Below are 16891 nucleotides of genomic sequence, written 5' to 3' on the forward strand. Positions count from 1 at the left end.
TATTACAGGAAAAATAAAAATGCGTGAAAGAAGGAAAAAACCGATAAGGTTCTGAGCCCCTGTCTACTGACTGGCTGTTAGTTCACAACAGGTTTTACTCAATGAAGAAGCACCTTCTTGGTACAGAAAGAGCGCTTGTGAGGGGCAGGGAGTAACTTTTCAGGGGTTAGAGTGTCAGAATATCACAGAAAAAGGCTCAGAGAACAAAATGGTACTTAACCTTAAAATCAAGCAAAAACCCAACCTCCATAAAGAAGTTTTCAGGACAAAGTCAAGTGTGATAAACACATAGTTCTTGCCCCTTGGCTAGCCTGCAATTGTGAACACCAGGAAGTAAAGAACACACCACGGGAAAGGCACATATCAAAAGGAATCTTTCAGAACAACTGCTATTTGTAGCACGTAAGTTCACCAGGGCTCCTCTGCGTAAAAGCTAAAACTTGAGAAAAACAGTTGTACTTTATTTCCAACTCAAACTCAAGGACTAAAGTATCTTTTGCAACTTTGGAAACACTCTGGCAGCCCAGCACAGATCTCTACCGGAACTCAAGTCCACATCACAGGAAGTCCAACGCGCTCTCAACGCACGGATAGCTTCGCCAGAAATGAGAGCGGAAACCTCGGCTTCTGACAAAATCTGAAAATTCTGTCTTTCTCTCTGTATCTCTGGAAAAATAATAGCCAAATTCTTCTAGTCTCCTAGTGAGTTGACAGTAAGGTCATATTTAGGCCCCAAGGGATCAGAAACACAGTTGGGCCTGTAATTAATGAGGAGCCAATCAGCAGCTGTATCCTGTGCAGCTTCCTTTAGCTCAGCGCAACGACTAACACTCTGCAGCCAGAGGATGGTCTCCAGGACGTGTTGTGATGAATGTAAAGACGGCACAAGTGACAAATGAAGAGAGCAGCTGGAATGCTCCAAAATTAATAAAAAAGAACTTGACTATGGCAGAGTATAGAGATCTTCTCTCAGGAAGGGAAACAAATGGCATACCCCAAATCTGGAAGAATCGGCCATTTGCCAGTATTGCAGAAAAATGAAGACTGAGACATAATATGGTTCAAGACATATTAACTCTACCCATTCTGCACTTTTCTAGAAGCTACAGACCAACGTTTCTTAAAAGGGCGTACAGTCTCATATTAGCTTTTCACTAAGATGAAAGATTAAACCAGTACTCTCCAATAGAAATATAGCACAAGCTGCATATATAAAATTTTCTAGTAGTCACATTTTAAAAAGTAAAATGAAACAGGTGAAATTAATTTTAATAATACATTTTATTTAACCCATTCTATGAAAACATATCATTTTAACATGTATTGACTATAAAACAATTATAAATTCATTTTTTCATACTGAGCCTTGAAATCCAGTGTGTATTTTACGCCTGCATAACATCTCAATTCAGACTGGCCACGTTTCAAGTGCTCATCAGCCACATCTGTCCAGTGGCTACCATGCTGGACATTCAGGACCTAAACAGACTTTCATCCTCTCACTAGAAGCCCATTATTGATCCATCCAGACAGAATGGAAAAGCAGCCTTGCTGCAGTTACCTTGATCTAAAGGAGTCCCTGAAGAATGCCAAATGCTGTTCTGGTCAAATGCCCTGTTGTTTCAGTTTAAAAGCACTTCTTTTAAAAGCCACCTCTCTCATCGCAGCCACTGAGCCCTAACACCGAGCCCGCCTGACTCAACCAGCCTCTCTCTTAGGGCCCAGCTCACTCCCTCTCCACTCAGTGTGGGATGTCCTGAGATTCTTTACAAAGCTACAGAGATGGCATGGTGAAACTCTCAGGGCCTGCATGCTCGATTCTCTAGCATTTAACACTAACAAAATAAAGAATCCACAATGTGAAAACCTGAGTAAGGAGATGCTGAATATGGTCCCACCTCCCTACCTGTTTCAACGTCACCTGGAGGAGAATAGTCCCTTCTCTGACTTCTCCACTTTGGAACACACGGGCCCAGAAAGAACGGCCCCTTTCTCCTCACCCTCTAAACTGGTATGTTATTACACTGTCTTGGGAAATGAGGCCATCGTTCATTATTTTTGAGTAACAGGTGAAATCCTCATTTCCACTTCCTGATGGGTTAAGGAGGCCTAGAGACACAGGGATAACGGACTGAAGCACGAGTAACAAAGTGGGCCCATACCTCTTAAGTAGCTGCAAAGAAGCAGGGACAGAGCATCGGTGTCGTTTCCCGTAGGCAATGTCATCGCCCCCCACGCCCTGTGAACTCCTACCTTTGTGGTTGAAGATGCCCTCCATTTCCATGCTACTTCTCGAGTGGGCGATGCACAGAGAGCCACATGGAACCAGGCCTTCTGCAGCGGGGGACCGGTCGGTGGTCCGCACCAGACACCAGTCGGGCTTGTCGTGGGGCCGCTCCAGAACCTCCACGGTCTGGCCACGGCGGATGGTCAGCTCAGTGCTGTTGCAGGCCGTGAAGTCGTGGATCACCACAGTCAGCTCGCAGCCTCCAGAGAGCTGAGGAGGGAGAGGGGACACGTCAGCGAGCCCAAGCCACTGGGCCTTCAGCGGGTGCGGTCATGAACTAGGCCTGAAGCTCCCACTTGCCATTCGAAGCTGGGTAAAAAGCATCGCGTACCACCTCAGTGACACCTCTCCAGTTTCGCTGTCCTATAATTGCCCTCTGGAATCATACAGAGAGCCATTTACTTTTTGATATTCTAACATATAATTATGATTTTCTGAGTGTTTCATTGTCAGAATCTGACACTTTGTCATGACTGTCCAAATCTTTTTGTGTGTGAGACATCCCCGTCCTCAAAAAGTGCTACATACAGTAATCCCCTTTATTGGTGGTGGATACGTTCCAACACCTCCAGTGGAGGCCTGAAACCAAGGATGGGATCAAACCCTATACACACTGTTTTATTCCTATACATACATACCTATGACAAAGTTTAATTTATAAATTAGGCACAGGAAGAGCCTAACAACAGTAACTGATAATAAAGGTGGCTTTGGCGCCATTATCAAGTAAAAGAAGCGTTACTTGAACACAAACACGGCAATACCACCACAGTCGTCTAAGAGCCAAGATGGCCGCTAAGTGACTCATGGGCGGGCAGGGTGTACAGCGGGATACACTGGACAAAGGGATGATTTACGGCCTGGGGGGGACAGCATGAGGTTTCTTCATAGTACTCAGAACAGCACGCAATTTAAAACTTATGAATTGTTTATTTCTGGAAATTTCCAATAATATTTTTGGATCAAGGTTGACCTTGGAAAGTGAAACCGAAGATACGCGGGGACTACTGTAGTAATTTTTTAACTTAGGGCAAACCCGTAAAAACTCTGCTTGAAGGTCATTTGGACAACTATTGTGAAAAATGCTGATAACATGAGATAGCTTTGCTCACAGCTTCAGTTCTGACTTGGTGTTTGAGGATTCCGTGCTGCTGCAGTGTGCAGGCTCTTCCACACCACTTGGATATGAGAGGGAGTTACAGAGCAGGGAGACAGAAAAGGCACCGGGGCTCATGATCCCCAAATTTGGGCACAGCACGCCTTTTCCCTCTTCAAAACCCTCCAAGAGCCACTCTCTATCCCTCCAGGTTACTCCTTAGGGCGACATTCTTGACGTTCTGCCACCCAACCCCAGACTCCTTCCAGGCTCTTCCCATTCCACGCTCCAGCATGCTACTCCATAGGCTCTATGGACACGGGCTTATTTCCCATATGCCATGTCTTTTCCGGCCCGAAATTCCTTTCCCCTCTTCTCTCTTCTCACTGAGCTCACTCCCATTTTCTATCGAAACTCTACTAGTTTCTAGGCCCTTGAAGCACATTCATGAACTCCATAAAGATTCATCAATGCCACGACTTCTGCTTATAAAACAGGTGCACGGCCTTCGCATGACCATTGGCTTTCTGTGGCCTGTGCCCTGGATGCCTTCCCCTTAGACTGTCTGCTTCCTGGGGACAGGCTCATATACACGCTCATTAACATCCCTCGTACATAAGAATCTTGTGACCAGCTCCCTGTCTTTGGACTTCCCCCTCTGGCCCTTAATCCACGCAGCTCCAGGGGGTTCCATGTCTCTGTCTGTACGTTATCCCCTGGTGGGGCTCGTAACCGTGCCCTCTGCTGATTACTCCCAAGCAGGCGTCCCAGCCTGCTGTTTTCCCATTCCTCCAGAGCAGGGAGTCCAGGCCATGACTCATTATCTCCCCGACCCCATCTGTTTCTCTTCCAATGTTGCCTTTTGGGTAAAGGTATCACAACCAAGTTACCCAAGCTAAAAGAATCTCACGCTTTCTCGCCCTCTGAATGCTGTCAAGTGGACTGTAGGACATCTTTCCCATTACTTCCTTCCTCTGTAGGCCCATAACAATCACTTCACTTGAATTTTTGCAGTGGCTCCCAAGCCATCTACCTTTTTAAAATGTGGAACCTCCTATTCAAACACCTCAGACACAAATTCCTTAGCTCAGGGTTCAGAGTCCCCCAAGCAGATGCCAACCCACCATCCTAGGCATGGTCAGCTGCTTCTCCTCATGTGTTTCACAGCCCGAGTGCCTGTGTCCTCCTTCGGAGGGGGCCCTGCATGCAGTGTCCACACTCTCCCTTCTGCTTAGAGCCCCCACATCCCCACTCTGTCTATTCTACCCCACATCAAACCCCTCTGAGAAGTTGGTCCTGTATCTAATACCCTTAGCACTTGGTTTTTAAACAAAACACATCTCGATTCTGAAATAAGCTGTGTCTTGGGTTATATGCGTGTGTCTGCCCTCGGCACCGGAATGCAGGTTGGTATTGATTGTTCTCCTGAGACTTTTCCACACCTGTCTGTAAGGGCAGAGGCTGGGCCTGTCAGAGTCACTGCCGAGCCCCAACCAACAGCGGCGGGCACACGGTTTGTAGGAGGAAGCTGCTGAGGAGCAGAGCTTCTCCTAAAGCCTGCCTCACCCAGGCCTGGGTGTCCAGCAAGTGGTCAAACATTCACTGAAGTGAAAAAGGTAAAATAGGTTTGCTCTAAAAATGAAGGTACTGCGTTTGAAAAACTTAAATGAAACATGGGCTTTTCCTCTGGGACTTCAGGAACTAACCCTGCCTTGTGTTCGACGTAATACCCCCAGTCTTCTGTTCCCCTTTGGGATCAGCACAGAGAAGGCACGAGGACAGAAGAGTGGACTGGCTGGCCGCGGCAGGGGAGGAAGGAGCAGTCGGGCCTCCTGCTGGGAAACATCCTTGTTCCCGAGAGGCCGCCCAGCACCAATCCACTCGAAGAGAGCCGGGAACCCTTGCCTCCTGCACGGTCTCAGGGCCAGCAGTGTCCCCTGGCTGCCTGCCCATGCCGAGGACTGTCTGCGGCCTCTGTCATGCTCTGTGCTGTTCATTACCTTCCTGTTCTAATAGCCTGTCTTTCAAGAGAAAGTTTAGATATTCAGAATAAGAAACACATGTCTACTAGATAACCACAGAAAGCAAAAACGAAACAAAACTCTTCTGTAAGAAAGCGCAAATATCGACAAAATGAATCATCTTTGCTAGGCCACGCAGGAAATTTTTCACAAACGGTTAATCCCCTTCTAAATTTTACAAATTTCTCTGTGGGAAAACCATCTTACACATTTCTCTGTGAACAATCGAAGATGCTAGTGTTAAAGCTTACAGCAGAGGCCCAGCCTGCAGAAGAATTTTCCTTGTAAAACCCCACGTCGTGGAAGTGGTTAATCCCTGTAACGAAAACGAGGAATGTCCCTGCCTCGGGAAACCGTGACCAGAGAGCGAGCCGTGATATGGGGTCTGGCTCCCTGAGGCCCCCCCAGGACCTGACTTCCAACGGAGCCCCTCCTGCTGCTGGCGCTCTCCCATGACGGCTCGTCCACTGAGCCTACCTGTGCACGTGTGTGCACAGCATGTCCCCCCGCCCAGGGCCCTGCACCACAAACCCATCATGCCGCCTTGACATTCCCCACCCCCCACCCTGGGAAGTACAACTTCAAGACACCAGCCCTTTGCCAGTTTCACTCTCGAGGGTTTCATTAATTTTTCTGACTGCTCAAAGTCACGTGATGCGTCTGGGGGTGGGGGAAGGGTGGGAAGGGAGATAGGGGCTGCCCGAGGAGGAGGATTAAGCTAGACTTTATTCCTGGCACTGATTTTTTAGCCCCTTACAGAGTAATCAAAAACTATTGGAAACATCTGTGTACTTGACAGAGCTTAAGAAATAGAAATCAAGCCTGTTCTGACAGAGTCACGTACTGAGTTAAAATTCTTTTTCAAAGCCTTCAGGAGAACTTACTGACAAAATCTAGCACAAGAAGAACCAGTTTTCAGACAGTGCTAAACTTAGCATTAAAAGATAGATCTGTGGGCTTTACCCCTAAGAATCAATTAACTTTACCCATAAGAATCTCCTGCACAAATCTTTAAGGGGAGGATTAAACTGATGTTTTCTAGTCCAGAGAGGAGGCAACCCCTGGATTTCCATCTCAATGTTCATATTTGAATATTTTAAACTTCTGATTACAAAACTTGTCTTTAAAATCAGGTCTGCTAATTAAAAAAAATACTTATTGTATAAAACACTTAAAAGAACTATTTTGAGGAAACACTATAAATTATTACTGTTTTTAAGAAGAATTAAACTTCTAATTAGAAAAAGTTCAGAAAACATACTCTACATCATTAAATACGGTTGAGGTCTTATTTGCTTTCAATGACAGTTATACCCCCAGTAACCCAATTTCATTTTTATGTTGAAAGAGTTACCATTCCATTTATCTAGTTTTAAAAATTCACTTTTTCTTTCCAACCATATTTTGTGAAAGTTTTCACATTATCTTTTTTACTTCAGTGTGTTTTATGGACTTCTGTCATAGGCTCCCTACTGTGTGCATTTAGTCTAGGATTGCAATTTATGAAAATCTCAGTTTCCATGACTCATATTAACTCTTACATTTAAAAAAAACCTTCCTACTTTTCACTTTTAAAAAATAAATGTGGTGACTAAAAAGCATGATAGTGAAATGGGCTTAATTGGAGCATAGACACCACCAATGAAGTGCCTCCTCCAAGACCGCCCCACGTCCCTCTCGAAGGGCTAAAAAGACTACCAGGGGACCTCCAACGACCCAGATGCATGGCAAGGAGCAGAATCAAACCAGGGTCCCTTTGCTTGAATTCTGCTAGATTTCACCCAAAAGAATGAAATATTCATCTCTGGTTGTAGGCACGTGAACCTTCCACAACTGCCACACAGAACAGAATTTTACTTTTTATGTTTTCTGGAGAAACCATGTTATATTGTTACTTTGCCTAAACCCAGTTAACAGCAGTAACTAAAACAGACCCAAGGCCGGGGACTTCTCGCCCCAGCGCTCCTGGGAGCATCCCCTCCCTGGTGCACTGTAATGAGGTGGTGTCGCGTTACAAGAACATGCAGTTCTCCAGAGACAAGGGCAAACACCTGGTTTGGATGACCATGCTCCCAGATGAGTTCTGGGGCCAGTTCTGCCAGAGGAAGAGAGGGCTCTTTACGAGGGACACGGTGGATGGTGGGGTCCCTGCTGCAAACGATTCTACTTCAGGAACTCACGATCAATTGCAGGTGGGTGTCTGGCCAATTTTCTGAGAGGAGTTCAAAAGGAGAGGGGGAATGTGGTCTAATAAAAGCCATTTTTCTAAAGAACAAAGTGTACCAACTCTTGTGAACAGTCACATCCTCCAGCCCGATGCAGTTCAGTCATTCAGAAACCCCACAAAAGGGTCTTGTGGTTTCGTGGAGGTTTCACACAGAGCAGACCAAAGAAAGATTACTTGGTTAAGGGGGATTAGAGAGGAGACCTCCGTTACTGGCAACGGTTACAAGAGAAAGGCGCCCACTGGCACCAGAACAATTCTCCAAGGAAATGTATTGCACCCCAGGGTCTCACGGGCCCGGGCTCCTCCCTGGGCAGCTTCACAGAGGCGTGGGCTTATTAGCAGCGGTCTCATCGCCATGAGCAGCAGGGCCCTGTGCTCACCCCAACCCCGAGGCCAAGTTCACAGGAGAGGCGTCCACCAAAACCTGCTGCTGAGTTTCAAAGAGGGCCACTGTGATAGGCTCTTTCTCACACACCAGGGTACAAAAGGGAATCTGTGAGAACTGAAAACAGTTGAGGGTAAATTTTATGTTTTTTTACCAAAAAAAAAAAAAAGAAATCTGTGAGAAAAAACTTTTTCAAAAGCAGCATCTTACCATACCCAACATTTTATCCAGAAAGAAACAGTATTCAGGGATGTTAATCTTCTGCTCTTCACTAACGTGATCACATGTCGGTTTTCTGACATGAAAATAATTTTTGGAAGGCTTCCCTGACTGTGTGACATACACGAAGTGGAATGAAAAATTAGATGTAAAGAAGCTAAATTAAAGGATACAAACTTTAAATGTAAAAAGTCAGGCAAATGAGAGGGAGGACAGCTATTATGCATCAGGCTTCCAGGCTTCGCAGAAGCTGAGTGGACCAAGGTCACGCTTCCCCTCATTCTGAACACCTGGGAGGAGAGATGCCAGGATGCACTGAACGGGGACCACGGGATGTGCTGCGGCAAATTAACGAGAAGCTCAGCTGCCCATAAACTGGAAAACGGAACACGAGTTGGGAGAAGCGGACGGCTGAGACCCCCTGCGTTATGTTCAGTTACCAGGCCCTGGGACGCAAGAAACTTCTTAGGACAATTTAACCCAAAGAAACCTGTTTGCTGCATTTGCTGAGTGAGCAAGACAATCTTTATCCAGAAAACTTAATTTGAAATGCCTCTTTGTGTCTTTAACAGAGGGACATGCATCTGAAGAACTAAGGTAAGACAGCCAACCAAACAGCCACCTGGGCTGTTCACCAGCAGGAAGAACACCTGGAATAAGGCACTGCCCTCAAGTCTGAAGCAAAACGAGGCCAACATCTTCAGTGGTAACTTCTATCAGTAGCGTAAAATTTACTTTTCAATGTGCCACTATTTTCACAAACATTTTTGTTGCATGTCGACCCAAACATTATATATTTTTTAAAAAACCTGCCTTGTCTTAAGCACTGAGGCTTTCCACATTAGCTTGGGGGATTTTGTTTTTCTGATTGAGCAACTAAAGTTATCAAAGATTACATTCAGTTTGTGGTTTTATGAGAGCACTTACAAAGCTTGTTAAAAATTATAAAAAGCCACAGTCACTTAGAAAAATAGAAAACAAAGATTAGCAAGAGGGGGAAACAAACTCCAGGAGCACTGCATCAGCCAGGCCGCCTGCCAGGGCGCGGGGCCGGTCTCCCTGTGCGCCCTGTGCTGAAGGCCCTGTCCCGGGGCTGGCAGACAGTGGGTGACCCACAAAAACTGTGAATGAATGAACCTACCTTGCGAACAGTCTGAAGTCAGACTGCATGCATGTGCCACATGCGGCTAATTTGGTAGGATTGAAGATGAGTAGCTGGAAAAATATTTGAAGCAAGAGTCTCCCTCTTCTTCAGTGACTGCCCATTCAGCACGCACTTAGTGTTCTGCTCTTGAGCCACCACAATGCATTAGTCCAGACCCTAATGCTGAGCAATTTATCCTCAGGACAGCGTCTAGCTCCTGGCGAACACAATTAGCTTCTAAATCCACTGCAATCGAGTGCCCAGGGAAGAGGGCGACACAGACAGTGATCCGCAACAGCTAGTAATGAACATCAACGGCCCGGGAGAGAGGGAGAAGGGAGCAGTTTTTAAGACGAAGAGACAGCAACAGCTATTATTTACTCAGTGCTTGGCACATGCCAGGCACTATTCTAGATACATTATGCATTTTTCATGCTCACAGCCCTGTAAGGTGAGTAGCATTATTGTCCCCATTTACACATGAGGAAACTGAGGCACAGAGAGGTGAGGTAACTTGCTGGGCTGCTGAGACACAGACCCAGAGGTCTGGCTGGTGAGCACTTCCTTGTTCTAATGATCTGCTGTTTGATGTTAAACACTCTGTGTAACTGATGCCCAGAGTATTCTGTCTAAGGAGATTAAAACTGTGTCGCCCTGTAGAAAGGCTTCTGAATTGAGTGACAATTTCATGCCCACACAGGGGCAAACCTACAACATGAGCCCTTCCAGACTCAGAGAGCTCAGGAAAGGCCAGCAGGCTGAGCGCCTCCTCCGAGCAAAGACACCCTCTTGCTCTGGCTTCTTTAGCCAGAGGAGATAGGGCTGAGAACAAGGTGCTGGGGGCGGCGGGGGAGAGGGGTGAGCGCACAGAGCCAGGGCTCCTCTGCACCCCTGGCAGAGGGCTGCTCTGTGCCAGGTGTACAAGGGACGGAAGCTGAATGAGAGAAAGCAACACTTCCTAACAGGCTGAATGCAAGTGTTCTTTCTCAAAAATGTGGATTAAGCCATATTTTAACATGTATCGGCATTAAATACTTCATATACTACCTCAACTCTGTAATTTACGTAAGTCTGGCCAAGTTCCTATAGTGTACAATGTACTTGACAGAGAAAGTTGATTGACTTTTTAAGCTACATAAAATCTCATGTCCCTAACATAGTGTTTTAGGTTCATTAAGAGTAACTGAAACCATTTAAAAAAACGTGGATTCCTATTAATAAGCTTTAGGGCAGTTCATGCCCAGTATGGGTCTCAAGTGACTTATCCTTCATTAAGAATAAGAACTTCATTACCTTAGATCCAAAAGAAGGCTCCCCCCGGCTCCTGCTGACTTGGGCCAGTTTTTCCACAGGCCGTCTCTATCTTGCCTTGATTATTTTTTTCATCTTGATCTCAAGATGCTTTTTTGTATAGTAGCCTATATTTGACTCCATGTTTTCTGTTTTTCTCATAATATAAATTTGTTATAGGAAATAAATCACAGACTAATAAGGCAGATAGTGGGAAAAAGTTTAAAAATGCTTCTTTAATATACTAAAAATATTTAGCTCCAATATTCACAATAGTGGAATAATAAGGTCTAGAAATTGATAGGTAATTAAATCCACATTCTGTTTCTGGCATTTGCTCTCTACTGCTGGGTGGCCTTGCGAGGGTCACCGAGCCTCCCCCGTCTCCTCAATGCCCTGAAGGCTGGCTCAGCATTCTTCTTCCCACCTCAGGGGGAGAAGCTCAGGACAAATGAGATAAGAATCTGGCAAGCACTTGATTTCTTTGGAACTCAAATTATATTTTCATAAGATCATTTTATCAGCATAAGTACCAGAAACGTGGGCAAGAATTGGTGCTAAACTCACTTTCGGAACAAAGAGATGGCATATTTTAAAACGGATGTTTTCAAAGAAGGAAAACTGCTCGTGGGGGTATGTGGCTTGTATGCGTGACCAGCCTGCTCGAGCTCTGCTGACGGTGCTCCCTGGAAAGAGGGCGTCTCCGGGAGCCCCTCCTAACAGACCCTTCCACAAGCTCCTTGCCTCATTTGAGAATCACTGCAGCACTGGGCACATAACTCTTCCTTAAGAATTCTGCCAGAGGTCGAGTCAAAAACATCCCCCACCCAGTTTCTGAAATGGAACCAAATTCCATGATAACAACTAACTCAAAACAGGCATCATAAATTAAGTCAAACAGGCAGAATACGGTTAAGTAATTTCCCTTGCCAGATCTATCTGCCTGTGTCATCGGAGGCTGTGTAAACTTGAAATATGGAGGGTGGAAAGAACCTCGAGACATATGAAGAATTACTGCCATGAGATAAGGGGGCTTTCTGGTTAGGCCTAGTTCAGAGAAACAGTGCATTTTACAAACTGACTCAGGAAACGATGCAGTTTCCTAATTTTCAAAAACTATTCTCCTGAGACATCTACTGACCCTGGAATGTTCTACAGAGAAGTACAAGGAGGGAGACGATACAAGAAACCCTTCCACAGCAGACACACAGATGTGGGCATGTGTGTAGAAAGGCACCTCCTTTTTCACAAAGACCTAATGGGTACGTCCTCTCCAAACTCCAGATTCTGTCTTACCTTTACTAAGTCTCGCAGGCTGTTTATTCTCATCCCAAATGCAGACCCCAGGAACTGAAGATAACCTGCTGCAGTTCTGTGATCTTAGGAAGACATTTCACCCCTTTTTGGATTTTGAATCTTTTATGGACCTCTGGTCTCAGTGAGCGGTATTAAGGGAACTAAGTGCCACATCCACTTAAACTGAGTTTTGGAGTGTCATTACTTCATGACAGTTCAGAATCATGAGACCGGTAAGCTGAGTGACAGGCTGCTGTCACACCTTCATCCAGGAGCACAGCAAGAGCCTCTGGGCAAGTCAGGTGGAGGGGGACGGCCCTTTAGGGATCTCTGAGCTACGGAATGAGGCTGATAATGCACTGGACGAGGCAAACAGAAGTGGGTGAATTACCTCCACCGATAAAATATTTAACAGGCAGGTCTTTACAAATTCTAACATCCCAGTAGATTCCCAGGGTAAAATTATTAATTTCTGCAAACCTATACTTTCCTGTTAGTGATTTATTCTTCCTCTCATCGGGTACAAATAGAATTTGCTGTCTTAACAGCAATAGCCCTCAGGAATAACGCTTATTTTTCTATAGGAGTTGTGCAGGCTCGATTCTAAGTTCAGGTGAGCCTGCTATGCAGTAACAGATCTGAAGCAGAACTAGTTTCCCCATTCCTAATTCCAGGATAACTGTATCCTTATTTCTGTGCAATCCCCTGTGAACTCCAGTCAGCCACAAGTCAGGGGACCAGGGCTGCACGGGAGCACTAGCAAACGAATTCTCTCCGTGCCAGAAGGCACGGCAGGGCGGTCAGCTTCACCTCAGATGGGGAACTGGAGAGTCAGAGCCCATTACTAGACACGGGGGCGTGTCCGGACTCCCATCACCACCCATTCATACAGAAACCACCTGAAGAACAAAGTCACCCTTTCTTCTTGGACCAACCTCCAGAAAGGTACCTACCAAAAGGTATAACTTTTTCCATTTATCTCTTTGGCAATTTCATTGGAATAACTTATTTTTTTAAAGTGAACTTTTCAACTCATTTCTAGGGTAAACTTAGACCAGATCCGTGGGAGTATATCTGATAGGAAGGTGAATCCTGGGCCTGACGGGCCTGCGGCTGGAGTGGTGATGCTCCACCATGGTGAGTCTGTGACACGGTCTGAATGGAGGGGGCCATTCCCCTCAGCTGGAACTGCTTTATTCTCGACTTTTCCTTTGGGTGGAAGTCATGTGTAAACTGCCTATTCAGACAACTCAATCATCTTTTTTTTTTTTAAAGAAAATAATCAGAATTACTTTAATGAAATGCTTCCAAGTTCAAACTTTATTTTCTTAACCAAATGGCTATGGGGTGGGGCAGCAGGGAGAGCTGCTATTAGGCGCCAAACGCCTGAACATGTCATTTATCTTACTCCTCATTATTACTACCGGCAAGAAAGATATGCTGAGTGCTCATGCTCTGAGCTCCAAACAAAATAAAACGAGACGCCCTTTCTATTCTCCAGTGCTCTTCTTCTATGCGTTCTAAGTTCTAGGACTCAGCTAGTGAACTCAAAAAGTAGAACGAGAAAAAATTAATTACCCAAACAAGAAGGATTTTAAAAATGAAATGACTGTAGGAGAGCAATATTTTTAAACCTACTTACTTTTGTCCCAGAAACTACACTAAATACCACGAATTCTTCTGTATAACAGGGAGGAAAGACCAAAACCAGGGACTGGGAGACTTGCCGTCTGAAATAACCCCCAATATCGGACTCTCCCGTCAGGAATGATTTCCAGATGACAGTGAAGTCATGACACTTCCTTCCTGGAACGAGGGGCTGTGCAAATGCTGTGCACAGAACAGACTGACGTCTCAAAACGAGGACTAAGGCCTCACATAAGAAAGTACGGCTTGTGTCAGACAGTGAGAAACGCAGGAATTCTGAACTGATGGCAAGTTAAATGAAACCCTATTTACTGTCAAATAACATTTTTGGAGACTTTGGTGTAGCGTTTGAGGAAAAGAACAGGCGCTCGTCTCAGCAGGAACAGCAGACTTCACTGAGACGATGTCCCCACTGGCTTTTACAGGACTTTGGTCACTGGTGCATCATGTAAGCCTGGATTCCAAAGTCTCCTGTCGACTTATTTTGCAGGTTTTTGGGATTCTACCATGACAGACCATGGAATACGTTAGGCTATTTCTGTAGAAGATACACCTACATAGACCTTTTTGAAAGAAATCAGCTGTATCTTCCTAGTGGTAAGCACTGGTGCAGGCCATTGCAGGGCCATTTCCTGCATCCCGCTGCACCTGTGTTCTGAGAATGCTCCTCAGCGCCAACCCAGAGGATGCTGCTGCCCCTGCTTCAATCAGAGCAGCTCCACCTTCATGCACCAGAGCTCTGTGTAAGATTCAACTTAAAATGATAGGTTCTTCTGCTTAACATAAAATAAAAAAGCTTAAACACGCTGCTTAGAACATCCTGATAGAAAACCACCTAACTGCATTAGGAAGGGCAACTAATTTTTCTTGAATTCTCAGGGTTAAAATCTTCTTACCCTGACACCCTAAAGTCTTTGCCCCTGCTTCCATGTCTTGGCACTAGTCTTAGGACATAGTGACTGAAAATGGTGATGACAAACTGTCATTTATAGATAGAAAGAGCCTATATCAGTTTCATATCAGACCAGGGACCAGCTATATCCACCGCCCAAAGCAAGGGTGGGCTGCAGCTCACCTTGTCACTGTCCAGTGTGTTCTGAGACGTCCGGGAGGCGATTGAAATTGTATCGGGCTGGCTGCTGCCATCACCTTGGCTATCCAGATCCTCTCCATCCCTGGAGATACAAAGAAACTTTTAATTCCTGACACGGCTGGATCTGTTTTTCCAGACTTGTAAAGATCGTGGATCAATCATTGGAGAAATAATAGATTTGTTTAAAGAGGTGCAAATCAGGCTGCGTGAGGGCTGCTACCCCCAGGGCATTAATGATGATGGGCCACTCTGTACTGAGCACAGGCTTTTTGGAGGTACTGGGCTGAGGTCTAAAACATATCATTCCACTTAATTCGCACAATAATGAAATACAGTGGATATGATTATTTCCATTTTAGAAATGAGAAACAAAAGTCCAGATGCACTATAACTTGTCCCAAGGTCACACGCACGATTTACACATGCACACCGATTCATACTTGGGTGGGACAGGGAAAACAATTAGGATTTGCATACAGCCCTTCACTTGCTTTAAGCCAAGGGAGGTTCTTGCCTTGAGGAAGCAATACCATTACTAAGAATGATGTTATACATAAACGTATTTAAAAAAAACATATTCTTCCAAATATTTGAGGAAAAAACCAATTTTTGAAAAACAGTTGGTTAACATTGCCTTGTCCCCTCCCTAGTAAATAAGCAAACTTACCAACAAGTTCCCAGGCACTAACCTCTTTCCCTTCTGTCTCGTCGCAGGAGCTGTTTTGGGGATGTGAATGGGCTCCTTCAGGGCTCCTTTCAGGTGAATAGTTCTGTCCTGTATTACTTCTCGGATGTGCTTGATCCAGTCCTGCTTGTTTTCTATACTGGAAGCCTTAACAAGGTGTTAGAATCAGTCAGGACACAGAAGGGGCCCTTTCCAGAACCTGCACCAAGCACACTCAGGTCTCCCGCATTCCTTGAGTTTCCCATTTTAAAAATAACTTTTCAACAGAAAAGCGATTACATCGTATGTTTAATTTGCATCCAAACAAATGACCCTAATTTTGGATGTTTTTTCATCAAAACTCTTTTTATTTTATAGCATCTAGGCTATTCTAGATTTCTGAATATTCTCAGAGTCGATCATTCCCAACCCAAGACCTTGTAAGCAGCCCTTGGTAAATACGAAAACACAGCCACCTCCAAACCCAAATGTCTTTAAAGCTATTGCGGCAAAGACTCGTGGTCAGCGGACAGTGAAGCGTCAGCAGGAATCTGAACCAATGTCCATCCATCTTGCTGCCCTGTCCCCTGGATTCCCAGAGCAACACTGCCACCATTTCCCCACATGCATCCTCTCCTCATTCCCACAAGCACTCTGTGGGGTCCAGGCCTCCCTTATCCTCATGTTATACATGAGGAACTGTGGTGTGGACACATCAGAAAGATGCCCAAGGTCACAATGCTAGCAGGTAAGGAAGCCAGAGTTCTTGGGAGTGTATGTGAGAGCCCGTCCCCCGAGCTCTGCATTTGTCTACCTCTGGTTACAGCCCCAGAATAAACCAGTATAACCCACTGCCCATTACATATGGTGGATTCACTTCAACTACATTACAACTGTGGGGAAAGGTTCTCTGAAAATGACAGAGATACTCAATCAGCTTTTGCTGAAAGAACACATATGGCATCACTTTTCCAGATTTTATTTTTTTCACTGTGCTTCGAAGGAGGTGGTTTTTTTCTTTTTACATATTCTGAGCCTTACTAACAGTTTTTAATTTCCTTACGGAAAACATCAACCTCCTATGATATAAGCACAATTCCCTGTAAATGATTAAAACAATTGTCAGTGGGATTATAGATGAGATCATGAAGGGAGGAGAACCCAAGATTTTCTCATGGTTTACCTTGTTTTTGAAAATGGAAAGTCAAAGCCCAAGCTGGGAAAGGAAATTAAAATTATGAATCTCTTTCTAAATAAAACGTTTTAACTAGAGGATGCATCTTTCAAGCTCTTTAGGGGCAGTAACGCGGAAATAAATGAAGGATAAAAGGAGCGTCTTGCTCCTGTTCCCAGATCTGACACCAGGAGAGCAGTAACACTGACTTCTCCTGGGGTAGGATGCAGGGTGATTAGGGGACAAGGGAGATTGTGCATGAAATAAGCATCGCAGGATGGAAAACTTTGAACGTGACAGATCCACGGGAATTTAAAGGCCTGATAAAAATGTTTGGGAGGCTGAACA

At 45.1% G+C, this 16891-nt stretch overlaps 1 protein-coding gene and 1 long non-coding RNA gene across 9 annotated transcripts in view; one reads left to right on the forward strand and one right to left on the reverse strand.

Annotated features, from left to right (window-relative positions):
- Positions 1–16891, reverse strand: part of TRIO (trio Rho guanine nucleotide exchange factor) — a 355575-nt gene that overhangs the window by 80233 nt on the left and 258451 nt on the right. For all 6 annotated transcript variants that reach the window (XR_011530455.1, XR_011530456.1, XR_011530457.1 and 3 more), the window contains exons 32-34: positions 15395–15537; positions 14688–14787; positions 2254–2497 (exon numbers count right to left, since the gene is read on the reverse strand). Coding sequence is in view for 3 of the 6 variants with exons in the window: in XM_070587180.1 (XP_070443281.1) it covers positions 2254–2497; positions 14688–14787; positions 15395–15537 (487 nt within the window). In the remaining 3 variants the exon portion in view is untranslated. The remainder of the gene's footprint in view (positions 1–2253; positions 2498–14687; positions 14788–15394; positions 15538–16891) is intronic.
- LOC139077864 (uncharacterized) lies at positions 12775–14209 on the forward strand. Of its 3 annotated transcripts, none has more exons than XR_011530461.1 (3): positions 12775–12910; positions 13008–13102; positions 14103–14209. It is a non-coding gene; the product is annotated as an uncharacterized lncRNA (long non-coding RNA). The 3 variants fall into 3 exon arrangements; XR_011530459.1 differs by lacking the exon at positions 14103–14209 and adding an exon at positions 13657–13792; XR_011530460.1 differs by lacking the exon at positions 14103–14209 and adding an exon at positions 13657–13792 and having other exon boundaries at positions 12789–12924.

This window comes from Equus przewalskii, chromosome 20, assembly GCF_037783145.1.
Source record: "Equus przewalskii isolate Varuska chromosome 20, EquPr2, whole genome shotgun sequence".
NCBI lineage: Eukaryota > Metazoa > Chordata > Mammalia > Perissodactyla > Equidae > Equus > Equus przewalskii.